Consider the following 24,533-nt stretch of genomic DNA (forward strand, 5'->3'; position numbering starts at 1 on the left):
CTCTGTCTTGAGGGTCAAGCAGGAATCATAATCTTTATTGAGGAATACAGTCTTATATACAGTAAAAGAGGAGGTTCCTACAACCTGCTTTATATTACTCTAGCAATACACCTGTGACCAGAAACCTAATTAACATGAGCTCATTAACTAATCTCTTTAGACAGCCTAGGCATGCCTAGCCTGGCTGTCTCCTAAACTACAATACACATTATCATACATATCAACACAGAACTCCTTCATACAATTGCAGGGTCAATTAGCACAGACAATGGGTGAAAGAGAATCCACACTAGACTCATTTACATTATAACAGACCGACAGGTGGCTGGAGTTGACATCAGCACCTCCTAAGGCCTCATACACACGAGAGGATATCCGCTGGAAACGGTCCGCCGGACCGCTCCCAGCGGATAAATCCTCTGGCGGATTTGGATCTGATGGCTGTACTCACCATCAGATCGAAATCCGCGCGGAATACATCCGCGGTGACGTGTCGCGCAGTCGCCGCGACGATGACGCGGCGACGTGCGCGCCGCTGGAAGGTAAATACTTCCACGCATGCGTCAAATCATTACGACGCATGCGAGGGAGGGGAGCGGACGGACTGATCCGGTGAGTCTGTACAGACGACCGGATCAGTCCGCTGGACTGGATACCAGCGGATAAATTTCTTAGCATGCTAATACATTTTTATCCGCTTGAAATCCATCGGCTGGAGAAATCTCCGCCGAAAAATGTCCGCTAGGCCGTACACATGACGTGATTTGTCTGCTGCAACTGATCCGTGGATCAATCCCAGCGGATAGATCCGGTCGTGTGTACGAGGCCTTACAGTATGAATCAGTCAGTCTTTCTAATATGGCTAAGGAGATATTGTTAATGAATATTACTGTCCCATTTGAAGTAATCCAATCATATTCTCAGGGTTCATTATTTTCTTGCTCACCCTGTGCCCCAATAGATACAGGGTGACTTAGACATAAGAGGTGCATGGGGAGCTGAAACAAGGGTATCCCATACTTTCCAAGGGATTCTGGGTTCCACGGTCCCTCCCATCACATCTCTCCCCTTTCAGCAGGAGACTAACACAAGAGGAGACCCCAGACGGGTTGATTATGAAGTTAATCAGTAGTTCCAGTCCCCCAATGACGGTATCCAAGCAGTACCCCAAATAAATTGTCCCAAACAGAGCATTACTCACCCAGCCAACCTCTGCCTTTCTCAGAGAACATACCCGCCGCTGGGGGGGAGGTCTGGACTGGCCCTTCTCCCTGGAGTCCTTTCAGCCGCTGAAGAAAAGACAGGGTGACTAGGCTCACTCCGTCATTTCTGTTGGGGATCTGGGCCAACTGCCCAGCATCTTTGGGGTATACAGGGGGGGACTGAAGTTCCATACACTTGTGGTAGATAAAAATCACACAGTGCTTGCAAAGCAAGGCTGACATCCTCCTGTCTGTGTCACACCATTTTCTGGAGTTGTGTCAGTGAAGACCGAAGTCCCATCCACTACCACAGGGACTCCCTCTTTTGTTAGTTGAGGGCAGAGGCCAGCGGCACTCTGCTCTGTTTCCAGCTCTTCTGCTAGGTTGCTGTGAGTGGAGACCGCAGTCCCATCCCCCAATATCATCTCAAGCTGCAGTTGTGTGCAGAGGCCAGTAGCATTCTGTCCTGCTGCCAGTGATTCAGCTGGGAGTAAAAGCTTTACTACCTCAGCTTGTCACTGGAGAGAGGGACCGACTGCCCCGGCTCTCTAGAACTACACAGTTGTTGCCGGTGCTGGGCAGAGTTTGGTAGCACTCTGTCCTGTTGCCAGCATTTCTGCTGAGGACTCCACATCATGCGTTTTGGCTAAACGTTGGGGCAGGAGGCTGGATTCCTCCCCTCCCAAACTGTGCAGCTGCCATTGGGGAGGTGAGCTGGCTGCTTCCTTTTCCGTTCCCTCATCTGGCTGCTGGGAGGTGATCGCCACCTTCTCACCAAGAACCTCCGGAACTGCCACAGGTGTGGGGCAGAGGTATTGGACCCTCTGTCCGGTGACCAGCTGGGGAAGTTCCTTGCAACTCCACAGATATTGCTGTTGGTGCTGGGCAGAGCACACTGCAGTTTGACCCTGATACCAGCTCTTCTGCTGGAGGCTCATCAGGTCGTTCTTCCTCAGCAGAACAGTTTATCAAACCCCTGTCTCTGCAACTAATATCTGGGGATAGAGGTTCACCATCTCCTGTCCGTGGAACCCAGAAGATGCTATCAGTGCTGGGCAGAGGTTAGCAGAACTCTGCCCTGTTGTCAGCACTTCAGCTTTGGGGATGGCAATCTCCAGATTTTCCACTGCCGATTCTTCAGCCAGGATATCAGAGTTGTCAACTGGTATTTCTTGATAGTCGCAGACAAAGGGATCCCCACCCATCTGCTGAGAAGAATCTAGCAGCTGTTTGTAGGTGATCTCCAGCTCCCATTCCTTAACAGCCAGAAACTCCAAATCTTCCTCTGCCCAGTGCCCTTTCTGAGACATTCAGTCTTCGCTCTCTGTGCTCCATTATTTCCCCCAAACGCCACTCCCGATCATTCCCAAAGTCAGGGTCCCTGGTCAGCCTCCAATACAACAATAACAGACCATCATAGTCAAAGCCTTCTGTGGGGCTGTCATCCACTGACCACGGGCACTCTTGGGCTACATACCACCGGAGGGCTCTGTAGCTCTCGTCCAACCGCATCTCTGCCCGGATCAGCCTGCTTAACTCAGCTGTCCACTCTTGCTTCGGTTGTTCCCCTAATAACAACATTGGTACTTCATACTGCGACCAGTACCTTACATGGATGGAGGGGAGAACTTTTCCCTGGTGCTGTTGCTTGAGAGGTAGTGCATTCTTCCAGAGTTTGCAGCGGATAGAATCAGATGATATTGGTCTTCTATGCTGTATCTGCATCTCTCGCAACCTTTTTCTGAATTCCTCTTCCATGGCAGCTGGTATCTGTACTGTTGTGGAAATTTCAAGATGTATTGTCATAGTGTCACCCAGTGTTTAGTACTTCCGCAACCTGCTCTAAAGAGCTGACTGGGGCAGTCTGAGACTGGTTGAATCCCGTCTGGTAGTAGAAAATGTCTTGAGGTTGGAGTGTGATGTTTGTGTCGTGGGCATGTGTCCGCCAGTTTGTGCTGGTTTTGGCAGGAACAATTGCATGAGTTAATGGCGCCATATTTCTGTGGACTGCCTTTTGTTGATGCCATGAGGCTTGTCGGCCATCTTGCGGTAGTGCAGATTTCATCCACCATTTTGCTGTGGCCTAGCTTGTCAACTATCTCGAGAGGCGCAGTACTTAATGTTTTTTATCCGGGAGAAACACACATTTTGAGGGATTTTTGCTTTATACTGTTTGGCCTGTGGGTGATCCTATAGGGAAAGGTGCAGCCACCTTTCCTTTGGGTGTGGTATTCGTCGGCTATCTTGCTGGTGGAATTTTGCAGTCTTTGGGGCATATTTAGATGTTTGGTGTGTGTGTAGTACGGTCTGTCCTGTTTTAAAAAAATGATTTGGAGGCGCAGTTAAATTGTTTTTCTAAGCATCGCCTTTTGAGTGGCGTAGAGAGGTATCTTGATATAGTGTGGTCTTGCCCCGAGGGGTCCCGACGCGATTGCACATGCTAGGGCCAATTTAACCTACCGGCTGACTTTGCAGTGTAAGAGTGGAGATTTTTTGTGTTGAATTTTGTTTTTGGGTGAAAGACTCTGCTTTGCACTGAATTTTGATGGATTGTGGGACTGGCTTTGACTGCGTTTTTGTGCACAGTGGTGTGTTGTTTTTATGTTTAAATATTTGGGAGTTTCCCAGAGGGCAATTCATTGTTTTTGAAGCTGGTATTGTGTAGCCTGCAAAAGGGGATGTCTGGATCAGGGGGGATCAACTCCCATTTTGCAGTATGGGGGGGATTATTTTTCCTATTCCTGAACTAAAGGTGTTTTTGTTTTTTTAACAAAAAAAAAAAAAGCAGGAGATTCAGTTTTGGCTCTTTGTTTACTGCTGTGTAATGTTTGGGTCTCAAAACTTGTGGTTTGACTTCCCAGGTGAAATTGTTGAAATATATGATGTTTAGCCATGGATTTTTTTGATGTGTTGATAAGACTAGGCGATGAAGCTAGGCTTCTCCCTCCCTCTTCCTGTCGTTGATATGTAAATAAACCAGTTTTGAGAGCTGAGCATACAACAGGAAGTACTTTTCAGCATTTATGTATCAACAGAAAGTTGGTGGGAGGAGTTTGGGGTCTTCTGAAAGATGAGCAATGAGATTTGTGTTTTGAAAGGACAATGGAGAACACTTTGGTGGTTAAAAGAGTGTTTTAAAGTTGAATTTTAGTTGTTTTTGTGAAGTTTTATACTGTAAATACAGTTTTGGGTAGAGAGTAGTACAGGAGGGCATCACCATTACTGTTGTAACATCTAGATGCAGGTAGATAGAAGCCATAATAATGTTTTCAATAGTGGAGGATTTCATAATGCTTTGTAGGTTGTCTGACAAACACGTTTAGAAGGCTTTATATCGTGAGACAGGTCGGGCCGTGTAGAATAATCGGAATTTCAGTGCGTGATTGTATTAGCATAAATGTGAGGAGTAGTACACCAACAGCCCTGCTCAGGCCGTGTAGAATAATCAGGATGCAGGGGTCGATTATGGTAATAAACCGCTCCGAAAATAAAGCGCAGGGTTCTCTGGACGCAGAGTTCACCAAAAAAAGTGATTCGAATCGTCATGGGCAAATGTGCCATCCATGCAGTGCACCAGTCAGACAGCTGCACCACACATGAGGTCTGGGTTTGGGGCTCCAGACATGAAACCCTGTAAAGAATGACATATATGGTCAGAGGGTACAGTAAGGTATATTCCTTTGGAAGGTACTTTTGCTGGAGGTACGAGACCTCAGAATAAAGATACCTTGGATGTAGTTCAGCTGTGGCTTCAGAAATCTGTAATGAGTGTGTTGATGGAGGTGTAGTACACACTTTGGTGATCCTCAGAGGAGGAACTATGGTTAAAATTCTCATGCCTGTTTTGTTTAAACCTTGTATGGCTGGTCCATGCAAGGTTCTCAAGCTGCTCTCATGTTTTTCCCATTGTATTTTCTTCTATTGCTGAAAGAGTGAAGGTAGAATTCTGGCTGTTTTGGTTTTTCATTTTTGGTTTTGTAAACTATGAATATCTCCCCCACATTTGTATCTGAATGTTTGTATGTAGTAACTTGAATATGTTCAAACTTATCGTGGCGATCCTCCGACGCGTCGCGGCTGTTGTATTTTTGTAGGAACGGGAAAAGTAAGGGTTACAGAGGGTTTTGTTTGAATCGGTTTTGAAGGAATGTCATTGGTAAATTGTCAATGTACAGCAATGTCATTTTTGTTTGCCATTCTTTGCAGGTTAAATATGAAGATATAGAGTAATGATTTTTGCTTATAAGTATTTTTCAGGTCCAAGGAGTTTCTGAAAGTGTTTGTACATAGAGAGCATGTGTATGTAGACAGCTGTACACATGGATAAATACACAAGTCTAAGGAGGTAAAAGTATCATAGGCCATTTCATTGTTTCTTTTTTCCTGCACCACGCATTTCTTCCTTCAGTCTGTAATGAGGAAGAAAATGGGGGGATAAATAAATGCAGTTTTTCAAACTAATAACACTAACCTTTCTAATTCTAACCAAGTTTGTGCCAAGACTGTCTTTCTTTGATAGAATTTGAACCGGCAAGCAGCAGTCTGGTGAAGTAGGTTCCCATCCCAGATGCTAAGAACCTGTCAATGGTTACAGGCGATGGTAAGCGATTACAGGCGATGGTGAACCACGCACAGGTTATGCAGTGACCACAGTCCTGATGTCTGGGTTATTGTCATGAGGTTTGTTTGGAGGTCAACCAAAACCAGGGTCGTACTTTCCTCATCAGCTGTCACTTTTATTCTCAGGTGATGGGGTGGGTGCGATCACTGTAACATAAACTTCACAGGGTTCAGTGAGTGAGAAAATTGTATAGCGCAACACATGTGTAGCGCCTGTGTACTTTCAGTCCACATGAAATGTTAAATTTAGAGGGGGATGAGAGTGTTACTTTACTCTCATCCAGCTAATTCATGTAAATTAGGCCTCTACTCTAGCTGGGCTGTGCTGTTGGTTTATTCTGTGTTCCAGGGGTGCTTTTTCAACCTGGAACGGCAGATGGCAGCAGTGGAGTCCAGTCCGAGGCGCCTCTTGCCAGCAGCCAATCAGGAGGGGTTTTCTCTCGTGGGGCATGCTGGGGGAGGGTACTTCTTGAGCGGACGCCATTTTGTGAGGTTCGTTTTCTGGTGTTTGTTCCGGGTGCGGCACCCACCTTTAGGGTGTGCGCACATCACGGGCCCCGGCGATATGGCCTACCAGGCCGGGGCGCACGTGCTACGTGATGTTCTGGGTTCCGGGCACAATGTTGGCCCGGAGCAACTGAAGCTATGGTGGGACCCCAGTGATCTACTGGGTTCCGGAAACTTTGAAGAAGATCCCAAGCGAGTTGTGCTGTTCGGTGGGTCTCATGGGTGGGTCTGAGGAGAGCCCGGAGGCAGGTGATCCAACAGGGCTTTGACAATCCATCGGGGATCGAGGTGACCGGACATTGACAGTTTGTTTGATGGCAACCTGTCAGTCGGTGACCATTTGAAAGACTACCTGAGGGAGATTCAGGCACTAAATTTACTGGGGGAAGATTCACTTCATAATCCTACGTTACGGGGGAAGGGCCTGTGGCAGAGGTTCTTTCCCGATATTCATTTGCACCAGGTCTGTGGCAGAGACTTGTTCTTCCTCCAGTGCTCCGAGTGATATTCTGGCTGCCAGGTCGGTGTGAGAGGCCTGTCCAGGTACACTATACCCCCTCGGCCGAGGGGCGACGTAAAGTAAAGTGTTGTTTAAAGCAGGACTGCTTCTGTATTATCCAAGCCTGAATCTGCAATTTCTCCTCTTCACCCAGGGGTCAAGTCCTGGGGAAAAAAGTGTGGGAACTCCCACCCAAGATCCACTCCCCCACCAAAAAAAAAAAGGATACACTCATATGCATAATTACTAAAGCGCATGTTTTTTTTTTAAGCAAGTTCTTTCTAAATCCCACGATAACTCGCGGCAGACCTCCGCAATGTCTCCTGGGAACAATGACAAAAGCTCCCAGGAGACATTGCGGCATCGAGGAAGTGACCTACACTATACATTTCTTTCTTGTGGCCCCTCCTGGAGCCTTTATTGCAGGGCTATTAAGTAGGAGAAAGGAGAGAGGAGATTGGTGGAAAATGTTGTGCTGGTCCCCTGAGAGGTTGATTGATTTCGATGGTCACTTTGCTGTCCAAAGAATTCTGGTGAGCGTCTATATATTTGTACACGGTACATTCGGTGGAGCACTGTATACTAAAGATTTATGCACAAATATTTTCTGAAAAGAGTCCAGTGATGTAACGATACGCCAAACTGGGTTTTGATCTATGGATCGCAACTGTGGAGGCTTCTCAGGTTTGAACCCAGGTTTCACTCTCAACCTATGTAGAGAGTTAGGGTTCTGTCATCACAGTCTCATAAAGGTAAATGGCGCTTATTCCTTCATATGCGTCACTTAGGTAAAGGTTTGAACAAGAGACTATGATGCGAGGGGAAGATGAGAAAATGTAGTTCTAGAGCTGCACGCTAGGGTTATACCTGGGTCTGGGTAACACAGTTCATAGGTATATGACTAATACTGAGTTGCTATGCAGTAATACACACTTCATAGGCATGTAAGCAGTGTTTGGCAGGTATGGAAGGCTTCAATTAATACTTGGCAACATTAAGACAGATCACTGGCAATGAGAGATTACTGAGCAGGTATGAAGAGTTTCCAATACTTGGTATATTAGCACGGAACAATGGCATGTGAGGTACTGAGCAGGCATGAGGAGCTTCCAATAATACTTGGTATATTAGCACAGATGAATGGCATGACTGGCACTGAACAGGCATGAGGAGCTTCCAGCAATACTTGGTATATTAGCACAGATCAATGGCATGACAGGCACTGAGCAGGCATGAGGAGCTTCTAACAATACTTGGTATATTAGCACGGATCAAATGCATGTGAGGCACTGAGCAGGCATGAGGAGCTTCCAACAATACTTGGTATATTAGCACGGATCAAAGGCATGTGAGGTACTGAGCAGGCATGAGGAGCTTCCAGCAATACTTGGTATATTAGCACAGATCAATGGCATGACAGGTACTGAGCAGCCATGAGGAGCTTCCAACAATACTTGGTATATTAGCACGGATCAATGGCATGACAGGTACTGAGCAGGCATGAGGAGCTTCCAACAATACTTGGTATATTAGCACGGATCAATGGCATGTGAGCACTACTGAACAGACATGAAGGTTTCCTATGATACTTGGTAACAATGGCACAGAGTACTTTGTAGTGTAGTTGTAGTGGATGCTGAGCTGGGATGAGCGTCCTTTAGATCCAGTCCTGGCTCAAGTTGAAGGTAGGGCAAAAGTAAGGGGTCATCGTGGTCCGGTGCAGGGTGAGGCAGGTAGGTTCAGGAGGGTGTGGAACCCCAGATGACAGTGGCGTCCTAGCAGAATAGTGCAACGCCATACTGTCAGAGCTGGGGGTTTAAATAAGCCGCGGTGGAGCGCAGCAAGAGGCGCGGCTAGGTGGCGCACTTCCGCGTTCCAGCGTGGAGCGCACAGGAAGTGAGACAGCATGTGAACAGAGCGGATCGCAACTGCCAGGGAAAGAAGAAGCTGCGCCCGTTCTACTGAGATGTTACTACAGCGGCGTTACAAGTGATTGGTCATCTTTCTTACCAATGGACTTCTTTTTTTTTTTAACAAATATTGATTATGGACTTTTTATTTCTTCATATGGTTTAATTTCACTTGGTACACTATCACTTTTGTAGTTTGGGTTACTAGGGCAGAGCCTTATTTTTCTTTAATAGTGCAAAACACACTATGCAATAATATTAAAGGGGCAGCAGCCTTATGCTTCAGTTCTTCGCACCACGTAATATAAGTTGGCACCCTCATATTTGATTGTTATTTAAATAATTTTGTTCAGTTAAATATGTTTTAATTTGTTTTCAGAATTCGTTTTTTAAATTTAATTAAAAAATTTCTGAATTCGTTCATATTATTTTTATTTGACCAAATTTGGAAAATTCGAATCAGCATTTGTAAAATCATTTATTCTATTCAAAATTTGAATTCTTTTTTTTTTTTTTTTTGAAGGGGGGTGGGGTTGTACAATTTTTTTATTGAAAAAATAGGCTACAAAAGAAATACACAGACAATAGTCCAATAGGTACATACACCAGCCCTCAAAATTTACACTCGCCTTTCTTGCATTTTGCAAGTAAATTTTGAGGGCTGGCGAGTGTGGGCTGCCTGGGAGCAGGGGGGGGGGGGCGAGCAAGGAGAGGAGAGTCGCCGCTGCTGTCCCTGCCGTCTGGTTGTTCAAACCGCGGGGAACATAACAGCTTTCAATTCAATAGCTGTGTTCCCCGCCGCGCGTGTCATATACAGCCCCTCCCCCCTTGTCCGATCACCCATCCCAGGATTGGATGGGTGATCTGTCTATCAAAGTTTCCCAGACAAGGGGGGAGGGGCTGTATATGATGGCTTGCGGCGGGGGAACACTGCTATTGAATGGAAAGCTGTTATGTTCCCCGCGGTTTGAACAACCAGGCGGCGGTGGCTCTGGCTCCTCTCCTACCCAGCACAGGTAGGCTGCAATTGTGGGGGAACTCTGGCTGCAATTGTGGGGGAACTCTGGCTGCAATTGTGGGGGGACCCTGACTGCAAAGTGGAGACATTTTGCTGCATTGGGGACACATGCTGCATTGGTAGACATGGGCAGGCTGCATTTTTGGGCACAGATAAAGTTGTTGTTAATATTTTATTTTTATAACTTAATTCTACATAAAACATTTAAGTGTCATTTCATGAGATTTATGAGGGCGTGTATAGTAGTGGGATTAGGGGGCGGGACATGGTAGGGGTTGGGCGGGGCAACTGGCGGCGAGTACGCCTTGAGGCCTGGCTAGTAGCTCAGGACTTGAAATTTTGAGCCCTGCATACACTATATTGTCAAAAGTATTGCGATGCCTGCCTTTATACACACATGAACTTTAATGGCATCCCAGTCTTAGTCCATAGGGTTCAATATTGAGTTGGCCCACCAACTATAACCACTTTAACTCTTCTGTGAAGGCTGTCCACAAGGTTTAGGAGTGTGTCTATGGGAATGTTTGACCATTCTTCCAGAAGCGCATTTGTGAGGTCAGACACTAATGTGTGTGAGAAGGCCTGGCTCGCAATCTCCACTCTGATTCATCCCAAAGGTGTTTTAATGGCTTGAGGTCAGGACTGTGCAGGCCAGTCTAGTTCCTCCACCCCAAACTCGCTCATCCATGTCTTTATGGACCTTGCTTTGTGTACTGGTTTTGGAACAGGAAGGGGCCATCCCCAAACTGTTCCCACCAAGTTGGGAGCATGAAATTGTCCAAAATAACACTGTGGATCTCCCGGGTCCCTCCCTCCTCATTGGCTGAGATGCAGCCACAGGAGTCATTGGATCATGCTGCTGTCAATTACAGACAGTGAGGAGGGAGCGGGAGTTATGGGCACAGAGACGTTACGGGGGAAGGGCCTGATGACAGTGGCGTCCTAGCAGAATAGTGGAACGCCATACTGTCAGAGCTGGGGGTTTAAATAAGCCGCGGTGGAGCGCAGCAAGAGGCGCGGCTAGGTGGCGCACTTCCGCGTTCCAGCGTGGAGCGCACAGGAAGTGAGACAGCATGTGAACAGAGCGGATCGCAACTGCCAGGGAAAGAAGAAGCTGCGCCCGTTCTACTGAGATGTTACTACAGCGGCGTTACAAGTGATTGGTCATCTTTCTTACCAATGGACTTCTTTTTTTTTTTAACAAATATTGATTATGGACTTTTTATTTCTTCATATGGTTTAATTTCACTTGGTACACTATCACTTTTGTAGTTTGGGTTACTAGGGCAGAGCCTTATTTTTCTTTAATAGTGCAAAACACACTATGCAATAATATTAAAGGGGCAGCAGCCTTATGCTTCAGTTCTTCGCACCACGTAATATAAGTTGGCACCCTCATATTTGATTGTTATTTAAATAATTTTGTTCAGTTAAATATGTTTTAATTTGTTTTCAGAATTCGTTTTTTAAATTTAATTTAAAAATTTCTGAATTCGTTCATATTATTTTTATTTGACCAAATTTGGAAAATTCGAATCAGCATTTGTAAAATCATTTATTCTATTCAAAATTTGAATTCTTTTTTTTTTTTGAAGGGGGGTGGGGTTGTACAATTTTTTTATTGAAAAAATAGGCTACAAAAGAAATACACAGACAATAGTCCAATAGGTACATACACCAGCCCTCAAAATTTACACTCGCCTTTCTTGCATTTTGCAAGTAAATTTTGAGGGCTGGCGAGTGTGGGCTGCCTGGGAGCAGGGGGGGGGGGGGCGAGCAAGGAGAGGAGAGTCGCCGCTGCTGTCCCTGCCGTCTGGTTGTTCAAACCGCGGGGAACATAACAGCTTTCAATTCAATAGCTGTGTTCCCCGCCGCGCGTGTCATATACAGCCCCTCCCCCCTTGTCCGATCACCCATCCCAGGATTGGATGGGTGATCTGTCTATCAAAGTTTCCCAGACAAGGGGGGAGGGGCTGTATATGATGGCTTGCGGCGGGGGAACACTGCTATTGAATGGAAAGCTGTTATGTTCCCCGCGGTTTGAACAACCAGGCGGCGGCGGCTCTGGCTCCTCTCCTACCCAGCACAGGTAGGCTGCAATTGTGGGGGAACTCTGGCTGCAATTGTGGGGGGACCCTGACTGCAAAGTGGAGACATTTTGCTGCATTGGGGACACATGCTGCATTGGTAGACATGGGCAGGCTGCATTTTTGGGCACAGATAAAGTTGTTGTTAATATTTTATTTTTATAACTTAATTCTACATAAAACATTTAAGTGTCATTTCATGAGATTTATGAGGGCGTGTATAGTAGTGGGATTAGGGGGCGGGACATGGTAGGGGTTGGGCGGGGCAACTGGCGGCGAGTACGCCTTGAGGCCTGGCTAGTAGCTCAGGACTTGAAATTTTGAGCCCTGCATACACTATATTGTCAAAAGTATTGCGATGCCTGCCTTTATACACACATGAACTTTAATGGCATCCCAGTCTTAGTCCATAGGGTTCGATATTGAGTTGGCCCACCAACTATAACCACTTTAACTCTTCTGTGAAGGCTGTCCACAAGGTTTAGGAGTGTGTCTATGGGAATGTTTGACCATTCTTCCAGAAGCGCATTTGTGAGGTCAGACACTAATGTGTGTGAGAAGGCCTGGCTCGCAATCTCCACTCTGATTCATCCCAAAGGTGTTTTAATGGCTTGAGGTCAGGACTGTGCAGGCCAGTCTAGTTCCTCCACCCCAAACTCGCTCATCCATGTCTTTATGGACCTTGCTTTGTGTACTGGTTTTGGAACAGGAAGGGGCCATCCCCAAACTGTTCCCACCAAGTTGGGAGCATGAAATTGTCCAAAATAACACTGCGGATCTCCCGGGTCCCTCCCTCCTCATTGGCTGAGATGCAGCCACAGGAGTCATTGGATCATGCTGCTGTCAATTACAGACAGTGAGGAGGGAGCGGGAGTTATGGGCACAGAGAGCGGGGCTCTGGGACAGGGCTTATGGACACAGAGTATGGGGTTCAGGAGCGTGCACGCAAGACTACGCCCATAGCAAGCGGCTTGCTATGGGGGCTCTCACCGGGGTGGGGGACAAAACTCTGGTGAGGGACCCAAGAAGAGGAAGATCGGGGGGTACTATTTGAAAAACCATTGCACAGAGCAGGTGAGTAAAACATGTTTGTTATTAATAAAAATATATCTTTGCAAACACTTTAACCTTTCCTGAAATTGCACTTACCCCGAGAGCTTTTGGTTTGCCTTTTAGGAATGTTTGGTGAAAAAGGAGTGAATTGTGCATTGAGGTATCCATGGTGAAACCTAGGAGGAAAGGAAACCATAAAAAGAACTAAAATCTGTCAACATATTTTATAAGAATGAAAATTCTGCGTTATAACAGTATTTGTGTTCTTTCATTAATGTGTTCAAATTATTCAATTTAAAAAATAGTTCCAATCATCTTCCCTAGCAAAAGCTTGTCATCCTAGATAGTTGATGAGGTTGAATGACACAATGGTCCATCCAGTTCATTGTTCATTTTTTTGCTACAAATCCTTATATCCTTGTATGTTTTGTTCACTAATGCCCTGTACACGCGATCGGTCCATCCGATGAAAACGGTATGATGGATTTTTCCATCAGTTATCCGATGAAGCTGACTGATGATCCGTCGTGCCTACACACCATCAGTTAAAAAAACGATCGTGTCAGAACGCGGTGACGTAAAACACAATGACGTGCTTAAAAAAATGAAGTTCAATGCTTCCAAGCATGCGCCGACTTGATTCTGAGCATGTGTGGATTTTTAACCGATGGACGTGACTACAGAAGATCGTTTTATTTCTATAGGTTATTTATCCATCAGATAATTTTAAAACGAGTTCCTATTTTTTTTTAACCAATGGATAAATAACCGATGGGGCCCACACACGATCGGTTTAGTCTGATGAAAACGTTTCCATCAGACCGTTTTCATCAGACAAACCGATCGTGTGTACGCGGCATAAGAAACACATCTAATCATTTTTTTTTTCTATTTACTGTATCTACACTCCCTGCTGATACCACACACTGTGGAAGGGAGTTCCACATTGTTACCACTCGAAAAGTGAGGAACCCCTTTATGCAGTTTAAGGTTAAACTGCTTCTCATCCAAATCGATTGGTTCCTCCCGATACTACAGTCAGCATTGAAAGATTTGTATATTGCAATCACATTCTCTCTTAAAAAATATATAAACTCAACCATCAAATTCTTGATATGTGTCTGCTGTACTATGCACCTGTGTGAATAAGTCTCCTGTTTTCTTCGTATTGCTTTCTTTGTGTGAAATCCCTGATGTTCCTGTCAAGCCCCCTGTTTGTATATTAAGAACTGGCCACACTAAGCTGGGGAATACACCATGATCCAATCTCTATGTGATGGGAACTCTGTCTTCTTTCCTTCAAAGTTTAAACTTGTCCTGACACCCTCCCAACACAGCCGTTCACTGATGTAGACAATATATCGCTTATGCCATCATGGCACATTACTTAATGAAGATTGCATTGAGCATTGTTCCCTCTAGTGCCCAGCATGGGATTAGGACATGACTTCCTAAATGCAGAGAGAGCGAGAGACCACTGCTGAAAGCAAGTGATTGTGGGACATGTAGTCTAAACAGCTGAGATTTTAATGGATCTAAAGTTGCTGCAAACTACAAGTTACATCTGGCTGGAGAGAGAAAGATTTCTGGGTGAGCTGATAAATAAAACTATCCTGGGAGGGTTTTACTCTCTTGGGACATGGGATCTACAGCTGCAGGAGTTAGAGGCGATGCTCTCCTGGCCGATGAGTGAGCGCCATTGACCTGGATGGCACAGAGGGCTTTTCTGTGATTGCGCCTTATCCCATTAAAAAAATATATTCCAGAAACTCCTAATACGGGGACAAGCCCACATTGCGTGAAAAATTGAGCTTAGGAGATTACAACCTCAAAAACACAAGGGAGAAGAATCCGGAAAAATTCTTACTCGTCTAGTGGGAACCCGATACCATCTAGTAAAGATAACACCCTGTCAAAATGGGAGCCATGGAGTTAAAAAAGTGACCTGTTCTGAAGAGGCCTTTAAAGCTTTAACATTTGTGCCTGGGGGAAGGTTGGAATTATTAAATAAGTGTGTTAGTTAATGGGTGTTGGAGGTTAGAGAGGAATGTTTGTATAAAGATCACATAAAGCTAAGGAGTGAGAAAGGGTAGGTGCCAGGAGTTTGGGAGGGCTCCAGAAGTAGGCAGTCAATAGTGTGATGAGGAACTGCTTGTCTCTCCATTAGAACCTAGTCCGGCTCTGGGCCTTGGGAGTAGACTACGGAATCTTGAGCTAACTGCACTGCTTGATGATAATACCACCATAAATTGGGTAGAGCAAGCCCTTCATAGCTCTTCAGCCGGTAGAGTATGTTTTTAGAAAAATGGTGTCCTTTTCCCCCCAAGACAAAGCCGATTACTTAAGATTGGAATTTGAGTAGACAGGTTTTCTTGAGTGGGATAGACAAGGACTGGAAAAGATATAGAAGGCGTGGCAAAAGGGTCATTTTGATGGAGTTAAACTCACCCAGTCAGGATAGATCATGTCTGGACCAAGATAATAGATCTTCCTCTAGGCCTCTTTATATTAGGGTGCGTTCTAATGGCTATGGCCAAGGTTTCAATTGCGATAGCAAAAATGTATGTAGACATAGTGCAACCTTGTCTAGTTCCCTCTTCGATCTCGAAAGAGTCAGAGTAGTGACCTAAAAACCTAACCTTAGCACTAGGACTGGAATAAAGAGAGTGTATGATTCCTAGAAAGTTGGGGCCAAAACTCTGTCTTTCCAGGATTTCAAAAAGATACGGCCATGAGACCGAGTCAAAGGCTTTCTGGAGATCAGTAGATAAGAGGAAGCTTTCTTGAAGGTTGCCGCCATCCCAAGGAGACTTTAGTAGTGCGATGATATCTATAGCTCTCCGTATTTGGCCAGGGCTCTGTCGTCCCAGAATTTATTTTGCCTGATTTTTATTTATATACTAAGCGATAAAGCCAGAAAGTCTGTTTGCCATGATCTTTGTTAAAATCTTAAGATCATTGTTGATCAAAGATATCGGGTGATAATTACTGACATCATTTGTATCTCTACCTGGTTTGGAGATAACAGAGATGTAAGCAGAATTTAGGTCTCTGTCCAGATGGGATCCTTCACGAAGCAAGTAAAAAAAAAAACGGACCATATACGGGACTATAGACTAACCAAATTTTTTATAGTAGTACACCAAAAAAACGTGGGGACCCGGGGCATAACACAGAGATGTCCTTGAATCATGAGGCAGTCAGAATTGCAGGAAAGTCTCATGACTTCTTCTTAGACCAAGTAAAAATTTGGTTTGACAATAATACCTCTAAACAGGCCTCCTGTGCAAGGTTTTTTGAGAGCACCCTGTGCACCCTGTGTAATACCAGGTGATGCTCTGGAATGTCAGGCATGAGCTCCTTGATGAGCGAGTGGACTACAGAGTGAACCTCTCTTACCGATTTAGGCAGACCCCGAATTCTAAATTTTGGATAATGCAGAGTCCAGTTGATCCTGGAGATCCTGTATTCTAGCTGTGTCCTGATTAGTTCTGCTTTCCTCTCTCTGGCTTCAGTTCTAGCTCCTAAATGCTAAATATGCATGTGGATAGCGGAGGTAATTTGTACTGCTGTCTGAGCTAGGCCCCTAGAGAGAATTTTAGAAAAGGAGGAAAGATCAGTTGGAGTAGGAGAGTGGCCTTGGGCATCCCCACCAAAGATTTCTGGGCTAGCTGTAATATCCTTTATGGGTGTAAGCAGTAAATAATCCATGGTCCTCTCTATTAGGGATAGAGGCTGGTGCGGGCATAGCATGGAGCGGATTACTCACAGCTGAGTTGGCAGGGAGAGGAGTAGAGTGGCCTGCAGCCTCCTCATCTGCTATGGAGCCATCTGCCTCTGTGCCTCATGGGGCTGTGGGCGCCATCCTGGTGAGTTCAGCTGCCCATGGTCCAAGGACTAATTGCCAGGATAGATCCCTGCTAGCAGAGTCCCAGACATCAGGTTACTCATGGGAACTGCCCGGATTAGATGCTGGCGGTGTGGAGTGGAACGGAGTGCTTTAATGGCTGCGACAGGGGTTAAACGTCCAAAGCGATGCGGAACTCCTCGATTAGGCAGCCATCTGGAAGCAGCCACGTATGTGCCCTCTGTTATCACCTTTTAATTTCATATCTCGGTAATTCTGTTTACGCTAAAGTTACAATTTGCACAATACCCATATTTTACATTCTTCTTTCCCTTGTTAACCTACAAATATCTAATAAAATATATTTTTTATTTTGTTTATTTGTAATCTTTTATTTCTTTGGTGTCTTTCGCATTTGTATATGTGAATGATGTCAGAACCCAGGGTGTCAGGAGGTCAGGGCAACTTTTGGGACAATCATCTTCCAGCAGCCCCAAGGGGGGTGGCGCTACACTAAGAAGATCAGTGTGCTGCTGTTTCTCCTCCCCACAGCTCTTATGCAGCTAAGAATAGAGGGAATGTGATCACTTATAAAAAAAATACATATCTATACACAAATATTTTGTCTTTCATTTTTATTTTAAACTGAATAAGTTGTTTTATAAGGTGAGGGTCCATGCACACAGTCTCGTTTTTTTAGGCAGTTGCGTTTAACCTCGTTTTTCTAGAAGCAAAAAAAATGGGCTCAAACGCATGTTTTCCACGTTTTAGACGCTAAAGTGCCTATCCCGGCACTGGGCCTGCAGGCCTGTCAGTATAAGCACGGATTCCTACACCTCCGTGTCGGCGTGATCGTGTGCGTTCCACCGTTGGCTACTCGCTCGCTACAGGAAGCCGGATGGTTGGGCATACAACAGCGTGACCAGGCTACGCCGCCGACGTATGTTTCGTAAGGATTACGTCTTCAGAGGGGCGTGCCTGGTCACGATGGTCACATGTTTTTATTTGTATAATGGCGGAAGTGTACTTTTGATTTGTCGGCAATTTCAGCCAATTAGAGCGCAGTCCCAGTGGCGGATTGAACATTACATCAAGATGTAATGATTGATGTAATGTTCAATCCGCCACTGGGACTGTGCTCTAATTGGCTGAAATTGATGACAATCAAAAGTACACTTCCGCCATTATACAGATAAAAACATGTGACCATTGTGACCAGGCACGCCCCCCTGAAGACGTAATCCTTACGAAACGTACGTCGGCAGCGTAGCCTGGTCACGCTGTTGTATGCCCAACCATCCGGCTTCCTGTAGCAAGCAAGCAGCTGACACGGAGGTGTAGGAATCCGTGCTTATACTGACAGGCCTGCAGACCCAGTGCCAGAATGGGCACTTTTTAATGTAAGTGGCCACTTGGCCCATGTTTTTTACTCTCCTTTTTTAAATTAAAAACCGGTTGCACTATGGAAGTATTTTTCTGTTTCATGTCTCATCTCTGAATTCTGGAGGACAAGGGGCTAGATTCAGGTAGGGGCGCGCATTGTTATGGCGGTGCAGCGTATCGTATTTACGATACGCCGCCATAAGTTAGAGAGGAAAGTGCTGTATTCACAAAGCACTTGCCTCCTAAGTTACGGTGGCGTAGCGTAAATGGGGCCGGCGTAAGCGGGCGTAATTCAAATGAGGATGAGGGGGCGTGTTTTATGTTAATTCTTGGTGACCAAACGTGATTGACGTTTTTCCCGAACGGCACATGCGCCGTCCGTGGAATTTCCCAGTGTGCATTGCTCAAAAGTACGCCGCAAGGACGTCATTGGTTTCGACGTGAATGTAAATTACGTCCAGCCCCATTCACGGATGAGTTATGCAAACAACGTAAATTTTTCACATTTCGATGCGGGAACGACGGCCATACTTAACATTGCGTGCGCCTCCTAATAGCAGGAGTAACCTTACGCCTAAAAAGCCTAATGTAAACGACGTAAAAAAATAGCGCCGGGCGTACGTAAATTTGTGAATCGGCATATCTAGGTCATTTGCATATTCTACGCCAAAAATGACTGAAGCGCCACCTAGCGGCCAGCGTAAATATGCACCCTAAGATACGACGGTGTAAGAGACTTAAGCCAGTCGGATCTTAGGCTAATGTCAGCGTATCTTGCTTTCTGAATACAGAAAAAAGATACGCCGGCGCAGCTTTGAATTTACGCGGCGTATCTATAGATACGCCGGCGTAATTCAATGCTGAATCTGGCCCAAGGTGTCTATCTACCATCTGTGGCGTATGATATGTATGCAGGCATGATCCTGCATAAGCAAATTTGAACATCTTTTTCAGTAAAGAGGTCCACAAGTTCTGGTAAGCGCATTACCACTATTGAGCACTTTTTGGTGTCGATCGCTTATTATGGTGAAGGAGCACTCAGATGCACTTATTGATTGAAAAGATTTCTCTGCAACTATCTTGGAATATACACAGTGGCACTTAAATAACGAGAATTGGGACATTATATTTACTCCTTTGTGTCGTTTCATCACTGATAAGGAACCACCATTCATTTGGACTTTCTTTTCTGGGTTTTTAGTTCATGTTTGCATAGCGACTGTGAACTTGCAAATTATTTACCCTTCGGCCTTGTACTCACGGCAGGACATGTCCGATGAAAACGGTCTGCAGACCGTTTCCATCGGACATGTCTGGCCGGGGACTGCCCGGGGACTTCTGTTCGATGGCTATACACACCATCGAACAGAAGCCCGCGCGTAAACATTACGCGGGGCGTGTCCGCGGTGTCGCCGCGTCGATGACGCGGTGTCGCCGCGACAATGACGCGGCGACGTGGGCGGGCCGCCTTAAATATGCTTCCACGCATGCGTCGAAGTCATTCGACGCATGCGAGGGATGCGGGCGGCAGGACATGTACGGTAGGTCTGTACAGACGACCGTACATGTCCGGGCGGACAGGTTTCCAGCGGACTGTTTTAAAACAAGTCCGGGAAACAGTTGTCCGCTGGAAACCTGTCCGATCCGTCCCAAAATGGTCCGCTCGGGCCAACACACGGCCAAACATGTCTGCTGAAACTGGTCTGCGGACCAGTTTCAGCAGACATGTTTGGTCGTGAGTACGGGGCCTTCAAGTTACTTTCAATCTCTCTCTCTCTCTTTTTGCACCTACAACCATTGCTATTGAAGTATTTTTGGTTATCCAATTTCACTTCCATTTTTTATGTATTCCACTGTTAATTTATTTACCAATTGTTTTGAATTCACTTGCCTGGGAATATCAAGTATATGCTACACCCACCACTTGTATCAGCCACTAGAATTTCTAGTGACATACATCTTCCACAGTGCCCCCTATCACTGAACCAATCCACAACTTGTGGCAGGTGACGTGGCCAGTGGACAATCTACGACTGGTGGCAAGTGGACAATCCAGAACTTGTGGCAGGTAACGTGGCAAGTGGACAATCCAGAACTTGTGGCAGGTGACGTGGCCAGTTGACGTGGCAGGTGGACAATCCACAACTTGTGGCAGGTGACGTGGCAAGTGACACGCTAAATACAAGTACACTGCTGCTCTCTCAGCTGCTGCTACTCACTCTGGTCTCACAAAATGGCCGAAATGGTTAAATAATACAGTTTTTTGAGCTCAGGGAGGGTCTTATGATGATTCTTAACTAAACGCTTATAGACTCAAACACGTTAAAATGCCGCTAAATGCGGCTGCAATCGTGGCAAAACGGGCATTTCTAAACGCTGGTTTTAGCATTTAAAAACATGCGTTCAGCAAAGTTTGCACCGGCGTCTCGTGTGCATGGGGCTTAAAGCCTCATACACATGACCGGTTTTCCCGGCAGAAAAACTGCCAGGAGAGCATTTGCCCGGGAATCCCGGCCGTGTGTATGCTCCCTAGCAGTTTTCCCATGAGGAAAACAGCTGGGATTCCTGATGGGAAAATAGACAACCCTGCTCTCTATTTTCCCGTCGGGATTCCCGGCAGAGTGTTTCCTGCCGTGAAAACCGGTTGTCTGTATGCTTACCTGTCCCAGGTAAACCCGCGCATGCTCAATAAGAGTTCTATGCATGCGCAGTAGCATACAAGGTTAGTGTGGGGTGTAGCAATATTGTGGCGACGGCATTAAATGTGACGAGTGCCAGCTTGTCGTAGTCAATGACGTCACCGTGTTCTTGCCATTCAAAAGAACGGTGGTTCTTTTGAGTGGTCATCTGTATGCATGGCTTTGCAAGGCAAGCTTGCCAGGAATCCCGTCAGGAATTAACGTGCTTGGATAAGGGGTCTGGTGTGGATTTTTGGGGGAACTCCACGGCATTTTTAAAACATTTTTGGGGTGGAGTTCCCCTTAAAATCCACACCAGACCTGAAGGGTCTGGAATGGATATTTGGGGGGAACCCCACGTCATTTTTTTTTTAAATTGATGGCGGGGTTCCCCTTAATATCCATACCAGACCTGAAGGGCTTGGTAATTACATTTGGGGGGACCCCCTTGCTTTTTTTTTTTTATTATTTTTTATGAATGAATTCATTATAGCCGCGAGTCCGGTTTAAATTACTTTTTTTCTTTCAGAAATGACACTTTGTGCAGAGACAGTTCTAAGTACGGGAAACATGCGCTATTTCACATGCATACTTTATACCCCCCCTAGGAACGAAATTTAAATGAATATTTCACTTTTCACTCTAAGCATTATTAAATTCACTGCTCCCGAAAAAATGGCCGTTTTTAAAACTTTTTTTTTTGCATTGATACATGTCCCCTGGGTCAGGACCCAGGTCCCCAAACACTTTTTAGGACAATAACTTGCATATTAGCACTTTAGGTTTCAAACGTTCGAGTCCCATAGACTTTAATAGGGTTCTAAAGTTCACACGAACATTTGGTGTGTTCGCAGGTTCTGGTGCGAACCAAACAGGGGGTGTTCGGCTCATCCCTACTCACCGCCCATCCCGCATTAATGCTGTTCTCCCTCACTGGCCTGTGCTGCCACCATGGCAGGTGACAAAAAAAAATATAATGGCAGGTGGCAAACCAGCAATCCATACCTGGTGGCAGGTGACATGGCAAGTAGCAATCCGCACCTGGTGGCAGGTGACATGGCAAGTAACAATCCGCACCTGGTGGCAGATGGCAAGTAGCAATCTACACCTGGTGGCAGGTGACATGGCAAGTAGCAATCTACACCTGGTGGAAGGTGACATGGCATCCCGCACCTGGTGGCAGGCGATGTGGCATCCCGCACCTGGTGGCAGGCAATGTGGCAATCCCCCACCTGGTGGCAGATGACGTGGCAAAGTGGCAATCCACATCTGGTGGCAGGCAAGGTGGCAAGTGATGTAGCAATCCACACCTGATGGCAGGTGTTTTGGCAATCCACATCTGGTGGCAGGTGACATGGCAATCCACACCTGGTGGCAGGTTCTGTGGCAAGCGACAATCCACACCTGGTGGAAGGCGACGTGACAAGTGACAAACCACATCTGGTGGCAGATTCTGCATTATGGTGAGTTTGAACCATTTTCATTTCATATTACAATGCAATGACAGAAACAATGCACTTCAATCATCCCAACACCATATCAGCCATTGTTCTGTGATGATTGAATCGCTAACACCAGCCATTTCCCCGACAAATTGCCTGTGAAAAGCTACGTAATAACCAAACCCCCCCCCCCCCCGGGCCTTGAACCGATTCTATGCCACGTCCTCGGTGCCAAAAAGGTTGGGAACCACTGCTCTACTGTATTAATAGTTTCTCAGTTTGCTGTCATCTGCTCTAACATAAAGAGCCATGCTGAAAACGTGTGTATTGTGGGGGAGGGGGTGATGACACAGCTTCCATAGATAACAAAACACAATGGCTAGCACAGCTCTGCACCCCAACTTTTAGGAAACATTGCACTGTTGCCCCAACATGAGTGAATTGTGAATGGCTAGAAGGCAGCAGGACAATGTGTGTCTATGGTCAGAACGGATTGATCATAGCAATTACATGTCTGGACTAGTTGTTGCAGAGAATGAACCTCATATTAAACATAAAAACCATTAGAGTTACATGACTTGGAAAATAGCAGAATTTTGCTTAGGGCCCCAGGGAGGTCAGGATCGGCACTGATCGTGCCCGCCGTGCACCCGCATCTGCTCTGGAGGGCGTGCAGGCACCTCTAGTGGCCACAGGGCGAAGCGATGTAACATAACATAGTTTCGCCCCGCCAAGCTTCAAAACTGCAGCGGCTGGTTGGTAAATGGTTAAACATGTTTGGGTATAAACGCAGGGTCTGTATTGTAGACACAAAGGCTAAAACAAACTACCGTATATACTCGAGTATAAGCCAAGTTTTTCAGCACATTTTTTTGTGCTGAAAATGCCCCCCTCGGCTTATACTCGAGTCACCTTATTGCGCCTGATCTCCCGGACTTTGGGGACCTGTTACCGAACTTGGCACACATGTAGCCCCACTCTTCCTCTACAAGTGTGCAAAGTTTGTTGTTTGGGTGACCTACGGCCGGGGAGAACCGTTTTTTTTTTTTTTTTCAAAGCCGGGCACCCCTTCCATAGACTCCCATGTTAAACGGTCATTTCTCCGGTGACTTTGGGGACCCCCTACTGGCCGGTTGTAGGTCCCCTGGACCTGGAACTTGGCACACATGTAGCCGCATTTCGCCTCTACAAGTGTGCAAAGTTTGTTGTCTGGGGGACCTAGGGGGGACACTTTTTCTGCCACCACTCTTCTGTACTGTACAAGTTTGTTATTTTGTGTGTGCCATATTTATCAAGCTGAGCAAGAACACAGAGGACATTTACCCATATGTGGTCAACCTAATTATTATAATAGACCACTGTTGGTTTGGACCTTTGCTAGGGCACAACAAAGCCTTCAAGTTTTTAAAATTTAGAAACTATTAACTTAAAAAAAAAAGTATATACTTCTTGTTATTACCAATGAAATAATAAGTACTCTTACCTATTTTGTGTTCTGCTGTTCTGTTTTACCAACTGATTGCTTCGTCCTTCTTATGTGGTGCCACCCCTATACAAACCCAAACAAGGATTACAGCAGGCAATTTTATTGGCACACTTTGTTTTCCTAAAGAAGCCACGCGTACTATTGAAATAAATGCAAATGTAATCATCCTTTCATTGATATAAAGAGTTTCTTTTGGAAATGTAGCCAAGAAGTATTATAGATAAAGCTAAGTGAGTTTTTTCCTGGACGAGTTTATATTAGGATGGGTTCTTCCTGGTTCTTTGTGTACTAATGTCTTTGTTTCAAATATTTAAGCAAACTATCATCTAATCCTTAATAACGGACAGAGTGTGTTGGCTCAGTAACAGTGTTAGTTGTCACTTGCTGTAATAGATATGTTGTTTTGTAAATTCACGTTGCTGTCCCCTAGTGAGGAATCCAGCTAACATTTGGCGAGCCTGCCTGAGGCTTGTTTCAACCGATGCATTTTTTAGTGCATTTTCAGTTTTGCAGAAACGCACTACAGTCCATTTAAAGCGGTGGTCCGCCCAATTATATTTTTTTAAACGCCAGCAGGTACAAACACTGCAGCTGCTGACTTTTTTAAAATATGTACACTTACCTGTCCTGCGTGCCCGCGATGTTGGTAGCCGAGGTCGATCAATCACTTGTCCCTCTGCTGCACCCGCCGCCATCCTCTGTGAGGGAACAGGGAAGTGAAGCGTTGCGACTTCACTGCCCAGTTCCCTACTGCGCATACGCGAGTAGCGCGGCATGCCGTCACTGGTTCCCCGCTCTCTC

General features: G+C 45.7%; 1 protein-coding gene across 1 annotated transcript in view; it reads right to left on the minus strand.

Moving 5' to 3' along the window:
• Nucleotides 1–23,834, minus strand: part of LOC120909299 (membrane-spanning 4-domains subfamily A member 15-like) — a 78,522-nt gene extending 54,688 nt beyond the window's left edge. The window contains exons 1-2 of the mRNA XM_040321046.1: nt 23,730–23,834; nt 12,993–13,072 (exon numbers count right to left, since the gene is read on the minus strand). Of these exons, the coding sequence (XP_040176980.1) occupies nt 12,993–13,064 (72 nt within the window). The 5' untranslated portion in view covers nt 13,065–13,072; nt 23,730–23,834. The remainder of the gene's footprint in view (nt 1–12,992; nt 13,073–23,729) is intronic.
• Nucleotides 23,835–24,533: the final 699 nt, after the last annotated feature.

This window comes from Rana temporaria, chromosome 8, assembly GCF_905171775.1.
Source record: "Rana temporaria chromosome 8, aRanTem1.1, whole genome shotgun sequence".
Classification (NCBI taxonomy): Eukaryota; Metazoa; Chordata; class Amphibia; order Anura; family Ranidae; genus Rana; species Rana temporaria.